At 58.0% G+C, this 14,987-nt stretch overlaps 5 protein-coding genes across 5 annotated transcripts, besides 26 other annotated features; 4 read left to right on the top strand and 1 right to left on the bottom strand.

Moving 5' to 3' along the window:
• Window positions 1-99: part of a tandem repeat that runs on past the window's edge.
• Window positions 100-297: 198 nt separating this feature from the next.
• Window positions 298-426: a tandem repeat.
• Window positions 427-497: 71 nt separating this feature from the next.
• Window positions 498-526: a tandem repeat.
• A 100-nt stretch (window positions 527-626) lies between these two features.
• Window positions 627-666: a tandem repeat.
• A 3-nt stretch (window positions 667-669) lies between these two features.
• On the bottom strand, window positions 670-6,647 carry EKO05_0005608 (RING-type E3 ubiquitin transferase; the record flags this gene model as incomplete). The annotated part of the gene is made up of 5 exons (XM_038939660.2): window positions 670-3,323; window positions 4,251-5,863; window positions 5,926-6,300; window positions 6,353-6,465; window positions 6,528-6,647. 5 exons carry the CDS (start codon window positions 6,645-6,647, stop codon window positions 670-672), a joined length of 4,875 nt encoding a protein of 1,624 aa, XP_038798622.2.
• Window positions 3,789-3,824: a tandem repeat.
• Window positions 4,975-5,027: a tandem repeat.
• Window positions 5,644-5,690: a tandem repeat.
• Window positions 6,648-6,721: 74 nt separating the features above from the next.
• Window positions 6,722-6,846: a tandem repeat.
• A 232-nt stretch (window positions 6,847-7,078) lies between these two features.
• Window positions 7,079-8,241, top strand: EKO05_0005607 (uncharacterized protein; the record flags this gene model as incomplete). The annotated part of the gene is made up of 4 exons (XM_038939871.1): window positions 7,079-7,348; window positions 7,423-7,556; window positions 7,606-8,137; window positions 8,185-8,241. 4 exons carry the CDS (start codon window positions 7,079-7,081, stop codon window positions 8,239-8,241), a joined length of 993 nt encoding a protein of 330 aa, XP_038798621.1.
• Window positions 7,115-7,160: a tandem repeat.
• Window positions 8,242-8,313: 72 nt separating the features above from the next.
• Window positions 8,314-8,353: a tandem repeat.
• Window positions 8,354-8,874: 521 nt separating this feature from the next.
• Window positions 8,875-9,516, top strand: EKO05_0005606 (uncharacterized protein; the record flags this gene model as incomplete). Its single annotated transcript, XM_038945772.1, has 1 exon — window positions 8,875-9,516. One exon carries the CDS (start codon window positions 8,875-8,877, stop codon window positions 9,514-9,516), a length of 642 nt encoding a protein of 213 aa, XP_038798620.1.
• Window positions 8,981-9,012: a tandem repeat.
• A 459-nt stretch (window positions 9,517-9,975) lies between the features above and the next one.
• EKO05_0005605 (uncharacterized protein) lies at window positions 9,976-11,217 on the top strand (the record flags this gene model as incomplete). Its single annotated transcript, XM_038945771.1, has 1 exon — window positions 9,976-11,217. One exon carries the CDS (start codon window positions 9,976-9,978, stop codon window positions 11,215-11,217), a length of 1,242 nt encoding a protein of 413 aa, XP_038798619.1.
• Window positions 10,432-10,456: a tandem repeat.
• Window positions 10,758-10,790: a tandem repeat.
• A 349-nt stretch (window positions 11,218-11,566) lies between the features above and the next one.
• Window positions 11,567-13,083, top strand: EKO05_0005604 (Mannose-1-phosphate guanylyltransferase; the record flags this gene model as incomplete). The annotated part of the gene is made up of 3 exons (XM_038939652.1): window positions 11,567-11,647; window positions 11,775-11,831; window positions 11,881-13,083. The coding sequence occupies 3 exons, from the start codon at window positions 11,567-11,569 to the stop codon at window positions 13,081-13,083; spliced, it is 1,341 nt and encodes a 446-aa protein (XP_038798618.1).
• Window positions 11,660-11,707: a tandem repeat.
• Window positions 11,710-11,758: a tandem repeat.
• Window positions 12,474-12,492: a tandem repeat.
• A 227-nt stretch (window positions 13,084-13,310) lies between the features above and the next one.
• Window positions 13,311-13,398: a dispersed repeat.
• Window positions 13,342-13,479: a tandem repeat.
• Window positions 13,401-13,815: a dispersed repeat.
• Window positions 13,512-13,952: a dispersed repeat.
• Window positions 13,953-13,995: 43 nt separating this feature from the next.
• Window positions 13,996-14,025: a tandem repeat.
• A 383-nt stretch (window positions 14,026-14,408) lies between these two features.
• Window positions 14,409-14,451: a tandem repeat.
• Window positions 14,452-14,639: 188 nt separating this feature from the next.
• Window positions 14,640-14,694: a tandem repeat.
• Window positions 14,695-14,699: 5 nt separating this feature from the next.
• Window positions 14,700-14,739: a tandem repeat.
• Window positions 14,740-14,767: 28 nt separating this feature from the next.
• Window positions 14,768-14,900: a dispersed repeat.
• Window positions 14,866-14,892: a tandem repeat.
• Window positions 14,901-14,987: the final 87 nt, after the last annotated feature.

Genomic DNA, 14,987 nt, shown 5'->3' with positions numbered 1-14,987 from the left:
GTAGATAGATAGATAGGTAGATAGATAGATAGATAGATAGATAGATAGATATATAGATAGATATATAGATAGAGATATAGATAGATATATAGATAGATACTAATTGCCTAAAGAGAAATTAAGGGGGTAAATAGAAGGAAATTCTAGGTGCTGCGTATGCAGGAGCATTAGTAGATAGCTACAGGCGAGTTGTGCACAGCGTAGGTGTGTAGGGAAGGAGAGATAGGGGGGTTAGTAGAGTAGAGTAGAGGAGGTTAGGGGGTGTGTGTTTGGGCGGAGTAGATGGGATGTGGGGGAGAGAAGGAGGAGAAGGAGGAGAAGGAGGAGAAGGAGGAGAAGGAGGAGAAGGAGGAGAAGGAGGAGAAGGAGGAGAAGGAGGAGAAGGAGGAGAAGGAGGAGAAGGAGGAGAAGGAGGAGGAGGAGGAGGGGGACTGGAAATCATACAGGCATGAGATCTCGCACGACATGGACAATCATAGGTGAGATTTCGAATGAGCGGATTGGGTGGGTGGATGGATGGATGAATACCAATTGCCTAGAGAGGAACAGCAATAGCGTCATTTCTAATGAGCAATATCTTCATCTCTGGCTTGGGTTGCCTAATTCTACGCTGCACTACACTACGCCCATCCATCCAATCACCATCCTACCACCAACCAACTAACCCCCTCACCGCGCTCCCCCAACAGCGAGTTTTCTATTCTTCTTCATCAGCGCCGCGAGCTTGCGTTCCAGAACCTCGTGTTCGCGCCGCGCGCTCAGCATGGCAGTTTCCGCTTCCTCGAGGCTGAGAACGCTGCCTCTGCTGCTTGCCGATGTCGCGGTACTGTAACCATTGCCATGACCGACACTTCCTCCGAGGCCACCACTCACACTCCTCAACTCGTTCCCAGGGCCCATCTCGAACCGGCCAAAGAGACCTTGCACGTCGAGCCTAGCGTCCAAAGCTTCGCGCCCCTCATTGCCATTCTTATTCCCATTCCCACCCACACCCAACCCGGCACCGACGAGACTCTCCAACCCCCGCACGAAGACACCTCCACTGCGATCTCCCACCATGCTGCCCAGGCCGTCGATCTCGGTACTCCCTACCGCACCACCCTCGATGACGGCACGCGCGGCTTTCTCGAACTGGTGCGTCGCTACCGAGATGGATCGCGTGCCGGACCCTGGGGCGCCGCCGACGGCTGCCATTTCCGAGCGCGACTGGTTGGGCGGCGGGTTGTCGGTGCGCGGGAGTACAAACTGGTTGAGGTAGGCGCCTGCGTCTGCGGGGGTTTGCTGCTGGGCTGGGGGAGGAGAGAGGGTTGCGGGTGGGAGGTCGTTGGGGTGGACTTGGGAGAGGGTGTGCGAGTAGGTTGCTGGGTCGAGTTTTCGGTTGCTCGTGGGGGAACCTGGGCTGAGTTTCTTGCCGGCTTCTTTGAGGGCTGTGGCGATGGCGGGAAGAACGTCGGATGTGGGCGAGTAAGGGGGGTTGTAGTGTGTGTTTGAGCGCGAGGATGGGTGGAAGCGCGCCTGTCCGGCAAGTTGCTCGATTTGGGATTCCAGCGACAGGGCCTTCTCTTCGAGCTCGTGCGAGAGGCCCCAGAAGAACTTGCCGTTCGGGGTGATGAGAGTGCGTGAGTCGGGCTTGTCTCCATGGCCGCCAAGGCGGATGGGCTTCTTCTTGGCAAGAGCGTCGAGGTCGGCTTCCGCAAAGTGGATCTTGAGGTCGGGTGGGGATGTCGGATGGCCGGATGGATTCGATCGTGAGCCGTGTGTCAGGGTCGAAGAGAGAGGCTTGAAGAACTCAAGAGCCGATACGAGAATTTCGCCAGTCTTCTGCAGGTCGTTGAGAACGGACTGTGCACTCGGCTCTCGCCTATCTCTTTGTTCTTCTGAGACGACTTCAGGCTCAGGCGTGGCACTTGCAGAATTCCTGGTAGGCTGTGCTTTGACCGATGCCACAGTTGGTGTCTCCACCAGCTCATCCTCCACGGTAGCAGACTTGGGCGAAGCAGGCTGACTCTTTGCAGCAGCCATGGCAGAAGCCATAGCAGCGACTGGTTTCGGGGTGGTGGATGGCTTCTTGGCTTTCTTCTTACGGCCGATGATTGGAGCTTGGACGACTTCGACATCAGACTTCTCGTCCGCTGCCGTGGTCTCCTCTTCCTGTCGTTTGCGCTCCTGTCTGTTCTTCTTGGCTTGCGCTTTCGTCATCTTCCTCACCGGAGCCGAGCCGACAATAGTGCTTGGAGGAGGCGGAGAGCTAGCCCTAGAAATCATGCCTGATGTCATCGAGGCAGTATCGGAGATTGGCTCGCTTGCTGGCGTGCCCGGCTGGTTCAAGGACGCAATGCTGGCCTGCCTGGACCTCAACTTGTCCACGGTAGGAATATGAGGCAGTGGAGGTGTTGGCGTAACGACAGCCGGCGGAGTCTCTGCCTTGGGGGTGGAAACCAGTCGCAGTGTTCGCGGGGCGGCCGTGTGCTTGATAGGAGATGGAGCTGCCGTTACGGCGGGACTTGCAGGCACCGAGGGAGATGAGGTTGGAGGAAGCGCGCGCACGTTCTTCATTGGTGACTCCCCTTTCTTCGGGATCGTTGCAGGCGTAGGCTCCTTCTCGACATTCTTGGTCGTTGGAATATCAATTTTGCCCGGGGGCTGTCGTTTGGTGTTTGCGTTGGGCGCTCCAGTACCAATCGGAGCATCTGCACTCTCTTTGTCGGGCAACTTTGGGCTGTTGTCCTCGGCGGTGCTTGCTGGTTTTTCAGCCTTCTCGGTCTTCTTGCTGGCTGCCTTGCTCTTCACCGTGGCCTTGACAGGTGTGTCTGGCGTGGAATTCTTCTCTGGCTTCTTCGCAGCCACCTCTACCGTCTTCGTTGGGGTGCTCGTTGTAGTCTGTGCCTTTGCGACTGGGGCCTTGCTTGGCGATTTCGTTGGCGTTGCAGGTACCACTCTTGTGGCTGCCGGTGCAGCATCCACTGCTTCTGCTGCTTTGGCGGCCTGCTTCCCCTTCTTTGCTTTTGCAGGTGTTTCGGCTTTGATGGGTGTGACGGGCACAACGGGAACTGCGGGCACGATGGTAGAAGACGTGGTTCGCGACATGGGACGCGAACCTGGGCGAGAGCCGGGGCGTGAGGCTACTTCCTCAGCTATGGCCCGGGGGATCGCAGGGGCAGTGAATCCAGGTGGAATGGATGGCGTTGATCGACGAGGTTGTTCGAAAAACTGTCCAGCGAGCGGGAGGCTCGGAGGAGGCCGCACAGGCTCGTTCTCGTCATCGTTGACAAGAGCGTCGACCTCGAGCGTAGCCTGGTCCTCATCGGCGAATGTCGTGCCTACTGTGCATAGGGTCAGCAACTGTCCGGTTAAAGCTTGCACAACAACGGAGCAACAAAAACGGCGGTGGCAAGGCAGCGAAAGGTAGCAGTACAGCGCCGGCAAGCAGTTAAGTACATCATGTTGCAAGGCTAGTTCTCTCGAGCATCTTCGTCACTTCAAAGGCGGAAGAAGAGTAAGGAAGCCATCTTTCTATTAGAAAGTAAGCATGCCGACTAGACAGCGGCAGGAAGGGGACTTTACGTACATGCGATGGCTAAGGACGAAGATGACGAGAGAAGCTGACCCAGGCGTGTGATAAAGCAGCACATTCCGCCCAGGTAAAGAAAGACATGAACAAGATGCGAAGGTATTGAAAATCCATGAAATCACGCCAAAGCCAAATTACCTGTGCCCCTGGCTGGCTGTTGATTAACGCCGGGCAACTCAGTGCCCTTGCACTCGTTGGTGTGCCGATGCAGTGCCGCAAAAAAAAAGGAAAAAAAAAGGAAAAAAAAAAAAAAGCCCCCAAACGCCGTGCAGCCATGGCCACTGAAAAGTGTCAAGACGGTATATCTGACCCAGCGGCCGACGAATTATGTGAAAGAAGCGAAAGGTCTACCACCGTCCGGCGCCGCCGAAGTTATTGTTGTTCGCGTAAAGGGAAGAAAAGCCATTCTGACCCTGGCCATACGGGCCCTGACCAGCCATGTTCGCCTGGTGTAGCCTCGCCTGTAAGATGCTCGGGTCTTGCATGTCTGCCATGCCACCTCCTCCAGAGGAGGTTGTGTTGGCGTGGCGATGCTTCTTGCCCTTCTTCTTAGATTTCTGCGAACCAGAGTCCTGGTAAGCGCCAGGCGAGGGTCCATAGGGGAAGTTCAGCAGGCCAGGGGCAGGGGACGTAGAAGCCGAAGGGTGTTGACTGAGGAAAGAAGGAAACATTGACTCACGCTTACCAGAATCCGCCGTCCTAGCACCACCACCGTCCATGTTTCTGTTGCGGAGCAGGTCCTGGTACAGCTCGTTGGTGTTTCGACCGGCTGCGTTTGCGCCGTAGGGCAGCCCGCCCGTGGCAAAACCATGACCTTGCGCAAACATGTTGGTGCCGCCGACCGGGGGCGTGCCCGTGGGCTTCAGGCCAGGAGGCGGTCCTTGGACGTTTGTGAAGAACTGGCCGCCCAACGCTTGGTGCTGCGGCATCTGGTTGAATTGGGTTGCACTCTTTGGCATCATGGAGTTTTGCTGGTTCATGATCTTTTGGCTGGCGACAGGTTGAACGTTGGCGGAAGCAGAGGCGCCGTCGTTGGCAAAGCTGAAGCGGGAGGTATGCCTTGCGTGACCGGGAGCATTGGCTGCGAGGTTTTGTTGGTTCTGACTGTTCTGCAGGTTGGAGAGGAGGCCGGCGGACTGAGGGCCTGACTTGAAGTTGGAAAGCAGAAGTTGCTGCTGCTGCGCGGGTGTCAAGGCACGGTTGTTCAAGCCAAGGCTGCTGAAGTCTTCGGCCAGAGACGTGTTGCCGAACAAGTTGCCGCCAAACCCTTGCTGACCGGGAGGAGCAATGGCGTGCTGGTTCTGGTGACTCGCGACTGGTTCATGGCCTCCCTCGGGCTCGCCGCCCAGCTGAAGGCTGCCTCCAGCCGTTGCCTCGTTCTCCTCGGGCTCGGCAACAGGAGCCGGTTGGGGTTGGGCAGCCGCTTTGGCCTCGGCCTCGGCTTCGGCTTCGCGCTGCTTCTTGACGAGTTCCTGCTCCCTTTCCCTCGCCGCACGTCGCTTGGCGCCGCCATTGGGATCCAGAAGTTGGGGAAACTCGACAATCGCCTTGAAATCCTCCTCGGAGAAGCCGGCGTTGGAGAAGATGAACTTGAAGTCGTCGTTGCAGATGACTTTGAGAAGACCCTCGAAACCAGCCGCACTTGGTTTGACGAGTTTTGGTGCCGACTCGGATGCCGATTGAGGGCTGGCAGACTTGGATGCTTGGGCAGCCTTTTCTTTTGCCTTTTCCTTTTTGCGTTCCTCCTTCTTTTCCTCCTTCCTGGTCTTGGGCTTTGGTGCCTCTTCTACCTTGGGGGGCTCCTCCTTCTTTGGCGCGGGGGTTTGTGCTTTCGAAGCTTGCGCAGGCGTGGCGTTTGGCACCATGGGGCTGGGATGCGATGCAATGGTGGAGCGACTCGCGCGGCGCTCGAGGGCTGCTTTGCTGGCCCAGCCTGCGGTCGCTGGCAAGCCCGGTGCGTCTTGCGTCGGACTCGAGCCTTCGTTGCTCTGCTGTCGACTCATGGGCGCAGCGGCGGCGGCGGCGGTGGAGGCGGTGGCGGTGGCAGTGGAGGCGGTGGCGGTGGCAGTAGAGGCGGCGGAGACGGGAGGGCCCGGGTGGGCGGGCGGTGCGGAGCGGGAGCTGGAGGATTGCGCAGGCTGCTGGGTTTGGATCGAGTTCATCATGGACAGGTCTTGGCGGGTGAAGCTCTCGTTGTCTTCGCCCGGTTCGTGCAGGAACATGCAGTTGCGGTTGTTGCACTGCTCGCCGCGCAGGTAGGCGGAGCAGTATTTGGTGGTGCCATACTGGGCCCTGCAGGGACTGTGAGCAGGCTGGACAGCGAGTGAGTAGAGGGGCGAGGGGAGACGACGCACCTCAGGACGCGGTCGCCGTTCTGCGAGCCATCGACGGCGGTGATGCAGGCCTCGGCGTCCTCCTTGCGGGCAAAGGTGACGTAGACGCCGACCGACTGCTGGTGCTGGGCGTTCTCGCGGGCCTTGCTGACGACGATCTTGATGATCTTGCCGTACTGGCCAAAGTAGTCGGGCCCGCGCAGGGTGTCGAGCAGGCGGTCCTCGCGTATCGTGGGCGTCAGGCCGGTCACGTAGACGAGGTTCTTCTGGACGACGCGCAGGCCGGCGAGGTGCTTGCGGCTGAGCGAGTCGGCCTCTGCCTTTTGCGCCTCCTTCTGCCGTATCTGGGCGTTCTTCTTGGCCTTTTGGGCAATCTGCTGCTTGTGCTTGGCCATCCTGCGCGGGTTAGCGGGAGCGGGGGCGAGGCTGGGAGACACGGGGGACGCACTCTTCGGGGGTGATGTTCTTGAACTCAATCGTCGAGTCGTCGTAGGGACGGCGACAGGCGGGACACAGCCCGTTCATCGTCGTCTTGATGTTGTTGTAGCAGAACTGGCAGATCTGGGGGAGGGGCGGTCAGCGCAGCGCCTCGAGCCGAGGGGGGGTCGTCAGGGCGGGCGTACTTGGTAGCCGCAGGGACACGGGCGAAAGTTTCTGTCCGACAGGTCGAACTCCTCGACGCAGAGCGGGCAGCACTCGTCCTCGTCGTCGTCGACGAACTGGTCGTACTGGAGGCGGGACATGGTGGGTGGGTGGGTGTGAGATGTCGAGGCGCGACGACGTGCGATGGGCGAGAGGCGTGCAGCAGGTGGGCGTGTGTGTATGGGTGTGGCTGTGTGTGTGGAGGTGGGTGTGGATGGGTGTGGATGGGTGTGGATGTGGATGTGTCTGGGTGTGGATGTGTCTGGATGTGCATGTGTCTGGATGTGGATGTGGATGTGGCAAGACAACAGAGGCAACACAACAGAGGCAACACAACAGAGGCAAACAAACGCCGGCCGTGTCGAGGAAGGAACGAGAGGCGCTGGACTGCTGCGACGGCTCGGGCGGGAACTGGCTGGTGGATGGGAGCGCGCTGGAGAGGAGAGCACACGCAGCACGCCGCTGCAACCTCTGTCCGCTAACAGGGCGCTCGGGCCCGCTCTGCCGCGAGAACAAGAACAAGAACGTCGGGATGCTCGTCGGCGGCCACTTGGACCCTCGACGTCGACGCCCTCGCCCTCCGCCCTCGCCCTCCGCCCTCGCCCTCCGCCCTCACCCCAATCGCCCGCCCAATCACCCGCCCCCCTCCGCCTCGACACGCACACGCACAATGGCACTGCGGCTCGCTGTCAGCCGGCCATTGGCCTCGGCCGCCCGCTCGACGGCCGCCCGCGCCTTCTCCGCCACCGCGCTGCGGGCCAAGGAGATCGCAGGCGGGAACACGGAGACGCCCAACATGCGCGTACGCTCAATGCATCGCCCGCAGCGCCCGCAGCGCCCGCACACGCCCTCGAGCTGACTGACTGACACGTGCAGTACGCCCCGCGCAACCCGCCCGAGCCGCTCAAGCGCGCCCTCGTCAACCCCGTCGACGCCCTGCGCGCAAAGGGCGACGCCCTGCACACCTACGGCAACTACCTCATGTCGTGTCTGCCCAAGTACATCCAGCAGTGCGTCCCGCCCGGCCCCCTGACGCCCTTCCGTGGCTGACCGCGCCAGATTCTCCGTCTGGAAGGACGAGCTCACCATCTACATCCCCCCCGCCGCCGTCCTCCCCGTCTTCTCCTTCCTCAAGAACCACACGGCGGCCGAGTACACGCAGATCTCAGACATCACCGCCGTCGACTACCCCACCAAGGACCAGCGCTTCGAGGTCGTCTACAACATGCTCTCCATCCGCCACAACGCCCGCCTGCGCGTCAAGACGTACGCCGACGAGGCCACCCCCGTCCCCTCGCTCTGCGACCTCTACGACGGCGCCAACTGGTACGAGCGCGAGGTCTACGATCTGTTTGGCGTCTTCTTCGTCGGCCACCCGGACCTCCGCCGCATCATGACCGACTACGGCTTCGACGGCCACCCCCTGCGCAAGGACTTCCCCATGACCGGCTACACCGAGATCCGCTACGACGAGGAGAAGAAGCGCATCGTCGTCGAGCCCCTCGAGATGACCCAGGCTTTCCGCAACTTCCGTGGCGGTTCGGCCGCGTGGGAGCAGGTCGGCCCTGGTCAGGACACCACTCCCGAAAACGTGAGTCCCATGCCACCCTCGCCAGTGCAACCCCTGACCCAGCGCAGTTCAAGCTGCCTACACCCAAGCCGGAGCCGCCCAAGGAGGGCGAGCAGAAGAAGTAGAAAACGAGACGAGAGCCCGGCCGTTTGTAAATACCTGAATCAATCACCATGTACCACCACCGCTAGCTCCGGCACGAACATGAACAAGAACATTAACATGAACATGAAATGATGACTCAGCACATCCCGACCCCTCTGATTGGCCGCAAGTCGGCGCAAGAAGCTCGCATTTCCCCGCTCCGTCAGCCAAGGCCAGCGTCGATCATGCCTTCTGTCCAGCACCACATGTTGGAGTCGCGTCAACACCTGACATGTCCCACGCACCACTCCACATACTACGCTACCTGTACGATTCTACTTGCACCACTCCACCCTCGCAGCCCTAGCCCAGAGCCGTCTGCATTTCGCACTTTCTCGCCAAGAACGGCCCCTCACTTCATCACGACGTGCCGCCGGAGTGGCTGTCCGCCTCGCCGTTGCTGTGCATCCATAACCGTGAACCATGACCTCCAGGAAGAAACCATGCCTGAGCTGGCTGGTGCTTCCGACCTTGACCCGTCTTGCTAATCCATCGGATCCAACGACTGCCTACACCGACGTATAAGTACCAGCCATGCCCTCACCCATCTTCTCCCCCCACACCATTCCCATCTCTTCGCTTTCTCCCCTGTGCTCACCTCGGTCATCACGACCATGTCTTCGCCCAACACTACCACAACCAACCGGGAGCCCTTCACCCTCTCCTCCCCACCCGGCACAGACATCTGGCGCAAGCCCCCCTCCCACAACGCCTTCAATGCACCCACCCACCCCTCCATCCTGCCCACCCACAAGCTCTCCTCCTTCCAGCGCGCCCGTCTCACATTCGCCCTGCCTCCTGCCACCGAGCTCCGCCAATACGACCAAGCAGGCCTGCTGCTGCACCTGACCAAAGAAGGTGTTCCCGACGACAAGACCAAATGGCTGAAAACAGGCATCGAATGGTACTACAGCAAACCGTACATCAGCACCGTTGGCTGTGACGCCTGGGCCGACTGGAGCGTGGTGCCCATTCCGTCCTTTGCGGGCAACGACAGCCAGCCAACTGCTACCCTCGAGGCGAGGCGCGAAAAGGACGTCCTGGGCAAGAGCCTGTGGGTCTATTGGATTGTCAAGGCCGAGGATGGAAAGGAAGAGGCGGTCCCCTTGAGAGAGGTGAACTGGTTCTTTGCTGACGAGGAGGGCTGGAGTGTCCGTGTTGGCGGATACGTAGCTAGGCCGACGAAAGAGGGTGGGGATGGGGAATTGAAGGTGCAGTTTGCGCAGGGTGTCGAGGTGGAGCTTTTGGACGGCTGAGTGTGAGCGCGAGGCAGTACTCACTTGCGTGCAAAACGTCCTATTCGCACTCGGTTGATGCAGTCAAGCCACGCAATCATGCAGACGAATCCTTGTATTACTCTGGGGGAATGGGACGCCCCATCGCACAGGACACCTTGCCTCGTGAGAGTCTGTGATGTCGCGATGCTTCCTAGCATCGCGTTGTGCTCATTACTATGCCCGTGTATCCTTGCAGACGAGTCCATGATGACCTTCCTGAATAGGCAGGAATAACCGAGCCTCCTACACCCTCTCCCTCCAGTGTGTGCACAACACCAACCAAACACAACGCTCCCATTGGCTCTAGGAAGGGAACCGTTCACAAATCAACTAGAGCAACAAGAGGGATTCCGATATCCAGGGAATCCCACCGCGGGACAGACAGACAGCAAGGCGGGGCATCAAAGCAAGAGCAGGAACCCAAACCCCACCATCACCATGGCCACACACGACATGTCGGACGCGCTCAGCACAGCCCGAAGCCGACACACGCCCACGCCCGCGGTGGCCAGCAGCGAGAGATACACGCGGCCCATTGCGGCAGCCCAAGAATCCGGACTCCCCATCATCGACATCTCAGCCTTTCTCGACGGCCACTCGACCCAGCCGTGCCGCACTGCGACGGCGCAAGCCATCAACGCCGCGTGCGTCAACTACGGATTCTTCTACCTCACCGGCCACGGCATCCCGACGTCTACGCTGGATCAGGTCATCGACTTGGCGCGGGCCTTCTTTGCGCGCCCGCTGGAAGAGAAGAATCGGATGAAGCGCTTCGATGCCGGTGGGCCCGAGGGCGGCGATGGCGCGAGGGGGTATCAGGGGCTTGGGGAGAATGTTACTGGGGGGCTGCAGGACTTGCAGGAGGCGATTGATTTCTACCGGCCGTGGGGCGGAGAGGAGGAGGAGGAGGAGGAGGAGGGGGATGCTGGGAGGGTGAGGAAGACGCTTCAAGGGCCGAACTTGTGGCCCGAGGAGCCGAAACAGCTGAGAGGGGTGTATGAGGAGTACATCACGAGCGTGACGGAGGTCGGTAGGGCGCTGGTCAGGGCGATGGGTGTTGCGCTTGAGCTTGGATCTGCCGACCACCATGGCCATGCGGATGCAGATGGCGATGCAGAAAAAGAAGACGAGGACGTGTTCGCTAGACACTGCAACGACAGCTTCTGGGTCATGCGCATGATCAACTACCCGCCTCTGCCTCCCTCTGCCAGGCCCACCACCGACGACAACGACGACAACGACGACAACGACGATCCAAGCCAGTTCTCCTGCGGCGCACACACAGACTACGGTTGCGTCACCCTCCTCCTCACAGACCCCACGCCTGGCGCTCTACAGGTGCAGCTCAAAGACGGCACCTGGTTGCCCGCCGACCCCCTCCCCGGCGCCTTCGTCGTCAACATCGGCGACATGATTGAGCGGTGGACGAACGGGCTGTGGAAGAGCACGATGCACAGGGTTCTGCACAGGGGAGGGGGGGAAGCGCACGGGCGAGGTGGAGGCGGCAGGGTCTCCGTTCCTTTTTTCTTCGAGCCGAATTTCGACGCCGTGGTCAAGCCGCTGGATGCGTGTGTGCGGAGGAGTGGCCGGCCGAGCATGCACGAGGGGAGCACGTATGGCGAGCATCTGCTCACCAAGGTGTTTAGTAATTTCTACTACAGCAAGCGGACGGATTGGTAGAAGTGACGAGCGTGTTCCACTATCCACTGTCTCTTGTTGCTACGTCTCTTGTTGCTACGTCTCATTTTGCTATGTCTCATGTTGCTATGTCTCATGTTGCTATGTCCCTTGTTGCTACGTCCCTTGTTGCTACGTCCCTTGTTGCTACCAAAGGTGAGCTGTCGTGGGTGACACAGGTGGTGCAGCCGCCTTCACATGACATGACGCCTGTGCGCACCGCCCCACGTCAAGGCGATTCAGGGTCCAACGTCCCCCTTGGGGCCAGATAGCAACTGCCCTCCCCCAGCGTACACCCACTCCTCCTCTTGAGACTTGGGCTACCGCAGTCCTCACCCACAGCAGCCGCAAGATGAGCCTGCAGCCCCCGTCCCTGGCCATGCGCTCCAAGAGCCCGTCGCGCAACAGCGGCTCCACCAAGGCGGTGATCCTGGTAGGTACCTTTTGAGCCTCTGAGCCTCTGAGCCTCTGAGCCTCTGAGCCTCTGAGCCTCCGCGCACCCACGCACCCACGCACCCACGCACCCACGCACCCACGCACCCACATGCTCACCACTGCAGGTCGGCGGCCCGTCGCGCGGCACGCGGTTCAGGCCTCTGTCCATGGAGCTGCCCAAGGTGCGTACCGCGCGCCCCGCCCCCCGAGCGTCCGCGACTGACCCCGCAGCCACTGTTCCCCGTCGCCGGCCACCCCATCATCGAGCACTGCTTCCGCGCCGTCGCCGCGGTGCCTGAGATCAAGGAGGTCTTCATCGTCGGCTACTACGAGGAGTCGGTCTTCCAGCCCTTCATCAACACCGTCTCCAGCACGTGGCCGCAGCTGAGCGTCAAGTACCTGCGCGAGTACCAGGCGCTGGGCACCGCCGGCGGCCTCTACCACTTCCGCGACGTCATCCTCAAGGGCCGGCCCGAGAAGCTGTTTGTGCTCAACGCCGACATCTGCTCGTCGTTCCCGCTGCAGGAGATGCTGCGCCTGTTCGACGACAAGGACGCCGAGGCCGTCATGCTGGGCACCCGCGTCGCCACCGAGTCGGCCTCGAACTTCGGCTGCATCGTCTCCGACGCCCACACCAAGCGCGTGCTGCACTACGTCGAGAAGCCCGAGTCGCACATCTCCAACCTCATCAACTGCGGCGTCTACCTCTTCTCCACAGAGTGCATCTTCCCCGCCATCCGCTCCGCCATCAAGCGCCGCACCGAGCGCCCGCGCCTGCTGTCCTACCCCTCGTCCGAGAACCTCGACTCGTCCTTCTACCAGGGCGACGACGACGACGAGGACAAGGCCAACCTCGTCATCCGCCTCGAGCAGGACGTCCTGTCCGACGTTGCCGACTCGCGCCAGTTCTTCGTCCTCGAGACAAAGGACTTCTGGCGCCAGATCAAGACGGCCGGCTCCGCCGTGCCCGCAAACGCCCTCTACCTGCTCAAGGCCTTCCAGACGGGCTCCGAGGAGCTCGCCGCGCCCTCGGCCAACATCATCCCGCCCGTCTACATCCACCCCTCGGCCCACGTCGACCCGACCGCGAAGCTGGGCCCCAACGTGTCCATTGGCCCGCGCGTCAGCATCGGCGCTGGCGTCCGCGTCAAGGAAGCCATCGTGCTCGAGGACAGCGAGATCAAGCACGACGCGTGCGTCATGTACAGCATCATCGGGTGGCACAGCAAGGTCGGCGCGTGGGCGCGCGTCGAGGGCACCGCCCTCCCCGTCACCTCGCACTCGACCAGCATCGTCCGCAACGGCGTCAAGGTCCAGAGCATCACCATCCTCGGCAAGGACTGCGCTGTCGGCGACGAGGTAAGGGTTCAGAACTGCGTTTGTCTGCCCTACAAGGAGCTCAAGCGCGATGTCTCAAACGAGGTCATCATGTAAGCAGACTTGTGCTTGTAGCGAGTAGTTAGGCAAAACAAAATTATAGCATAGCGCAGCATACAGAGAAAGAATAATACAAAAACACCCTTTTCTATTCTAAGCTATTTTTTTGTCTTACTCTTCTAGTAGTAATAGTCTAATAGAGTATCTAGTAGTAATAAAGTAAGGCTTTAGAACTGCGTTTGTCTTCCCTACGCTGGCAAAAGGGTAGGGGGTACCCTGGGGTTGGGTAGGGGTTGGGTACGGTCCGCACGGACCAGGGGTAGGGGTAGGGTAGGGGTAGGGTCCACATAGGGTAGGGGTAGGGTAGGGGTACCTCTAGCGTGGGGTAGGGGTAGGGTATGGTCCGCACGGACCAGGGGTAGGGGTAGGGTAGGGTAGGGTTTGGGGTAGGGTCTGTAGGGAAGAGGTAGGCCTAAGTAGGGCCTGTAGGTGTCAGCGTCTAACTCTTTAACTAAAGCAGTTATTGCAAAACTATGTACGACAGAAATGTAGAGCAAAACAAGCGCTTTTAAACAGTCTAAATTCTGTGAGATTCTGATTAAAACTGGTAGAGTTACAGCAGTTGTTGTGTAAGTCCTAGGTTGTTACAGTGTAGGCCTACGTAAGAACTGCTCTAGCTCCACCAGTTTTGATCGGAATCTCACGGTATATGGACCGTTTGAAAGCGCTTGTCTTGCTCTACATTTTTGTAGTACAAAGTTTTGCAATAACTGCTTTAGGTAAAGAGTTGGACGCTGACACCTACCCTACCCAACCCCTACCCAACCCCTACCTAACCCCTACCTAACCCCTACCTGTACCCCATGTGGACCCTACCCTACTCCTACCCCTACCCCATGTGGACTCTACCCTACCCCTACCCCTACCCTATGTGGACCCTACCCTACCCCTACCCTCTTAGCATGGAATTAGCGTGGGTAGGGGTAGGGTAGGGTAGGGGTACATCACGTGATGTACCCTACCCCTACCTAACCCCTACCCTTTTACCACCGTAGTCTTCCCTATAAGGAGCTTAAGCGCGATGTCTTAAACAAGGTTATTATGTAAGCAGACTTGTGCTTATAGCAAGTAGTTAGGTAAAACAAAATTATAGTATAGTATAGTATTAGTATATAGAGAAAGAATAATATAAAATACCCTTTTCTATTCTAAGCTATTGTTTTGTCTTATTCTTCTAGTAGTAATAGAGTATCCAGTAGTAATAAAGTAAGGCTTTAGAACTGCGTTTGTCTACCCTATAAGGAGCTTAAGCGTAATGTCTTAAACAAGGTTATTATGTAAGTAATTGTGTGCCTATAGTAAGTACTTAGGTAAAACAAAATTATAGTATAGTATAGTATTAGTATATAGAGAGAGAATAATATAAAAATACCCTTTTCTATTCTAAGCTATTTTTTGTCTTACTCTTCTAGTAGTAATAGTCTAATAGAGTATCAAGTAGTAATAAAGTAAGGCTTTAGAACTGCGTTTGTCTGCCCTATAAGGAGCTTAAGCGCAATGTCTTAAACAAGGTTATTATGTAAGCAGACTTGTGCTTATAGCAAGTAGTTAGGTAAAATAAAATTATAGTATAGTATAGTATTAGTATATAGAGAGATAATAATATAAAACACTCTTTTCTATTCTAAGCTATTTTTTTATCTTACTCTTCTAGTAGTAATAAAGTAAGTGTTAGGCTCATAGCCTCTAGTATGTAGCAGCGTTAATATCCAACCTAGTACAGTATTAAGTACTGTTCTAGCTACGCGCTTACTTTCTAAGTAAGTATTAATATCTTTTTAGCATGCATAGCATAGTAAGCAGAGCTGTGTCCTAACAACTTAAAGCTATTCTATTATATCCTACTTCTTTAATAAAGAGGGATCTTTCTACAGAGGTCTTCTAGTATTTAAGAACCTTTA

The sequence above is a fragment of the Ascochyta rabiei genome, chromosome 9 (assembly GCF_004011695.2).
Source record: "Ascochyta rabiei chromosome 9, complete sequence".
Taxonomy (NCBI): domain Eukaryota; kingdom Fungi; phylum Ascomycota; class Dothideomycetes; order Pleosporales; family Didymellaceae; genus Ascochyta; species Ascochyta rabiei.
The sequence above is the reverse complement of the archived record's forward strand: the minus strand, read 5'-3'. Positions and strand labels throughout refer to the sequence as shown.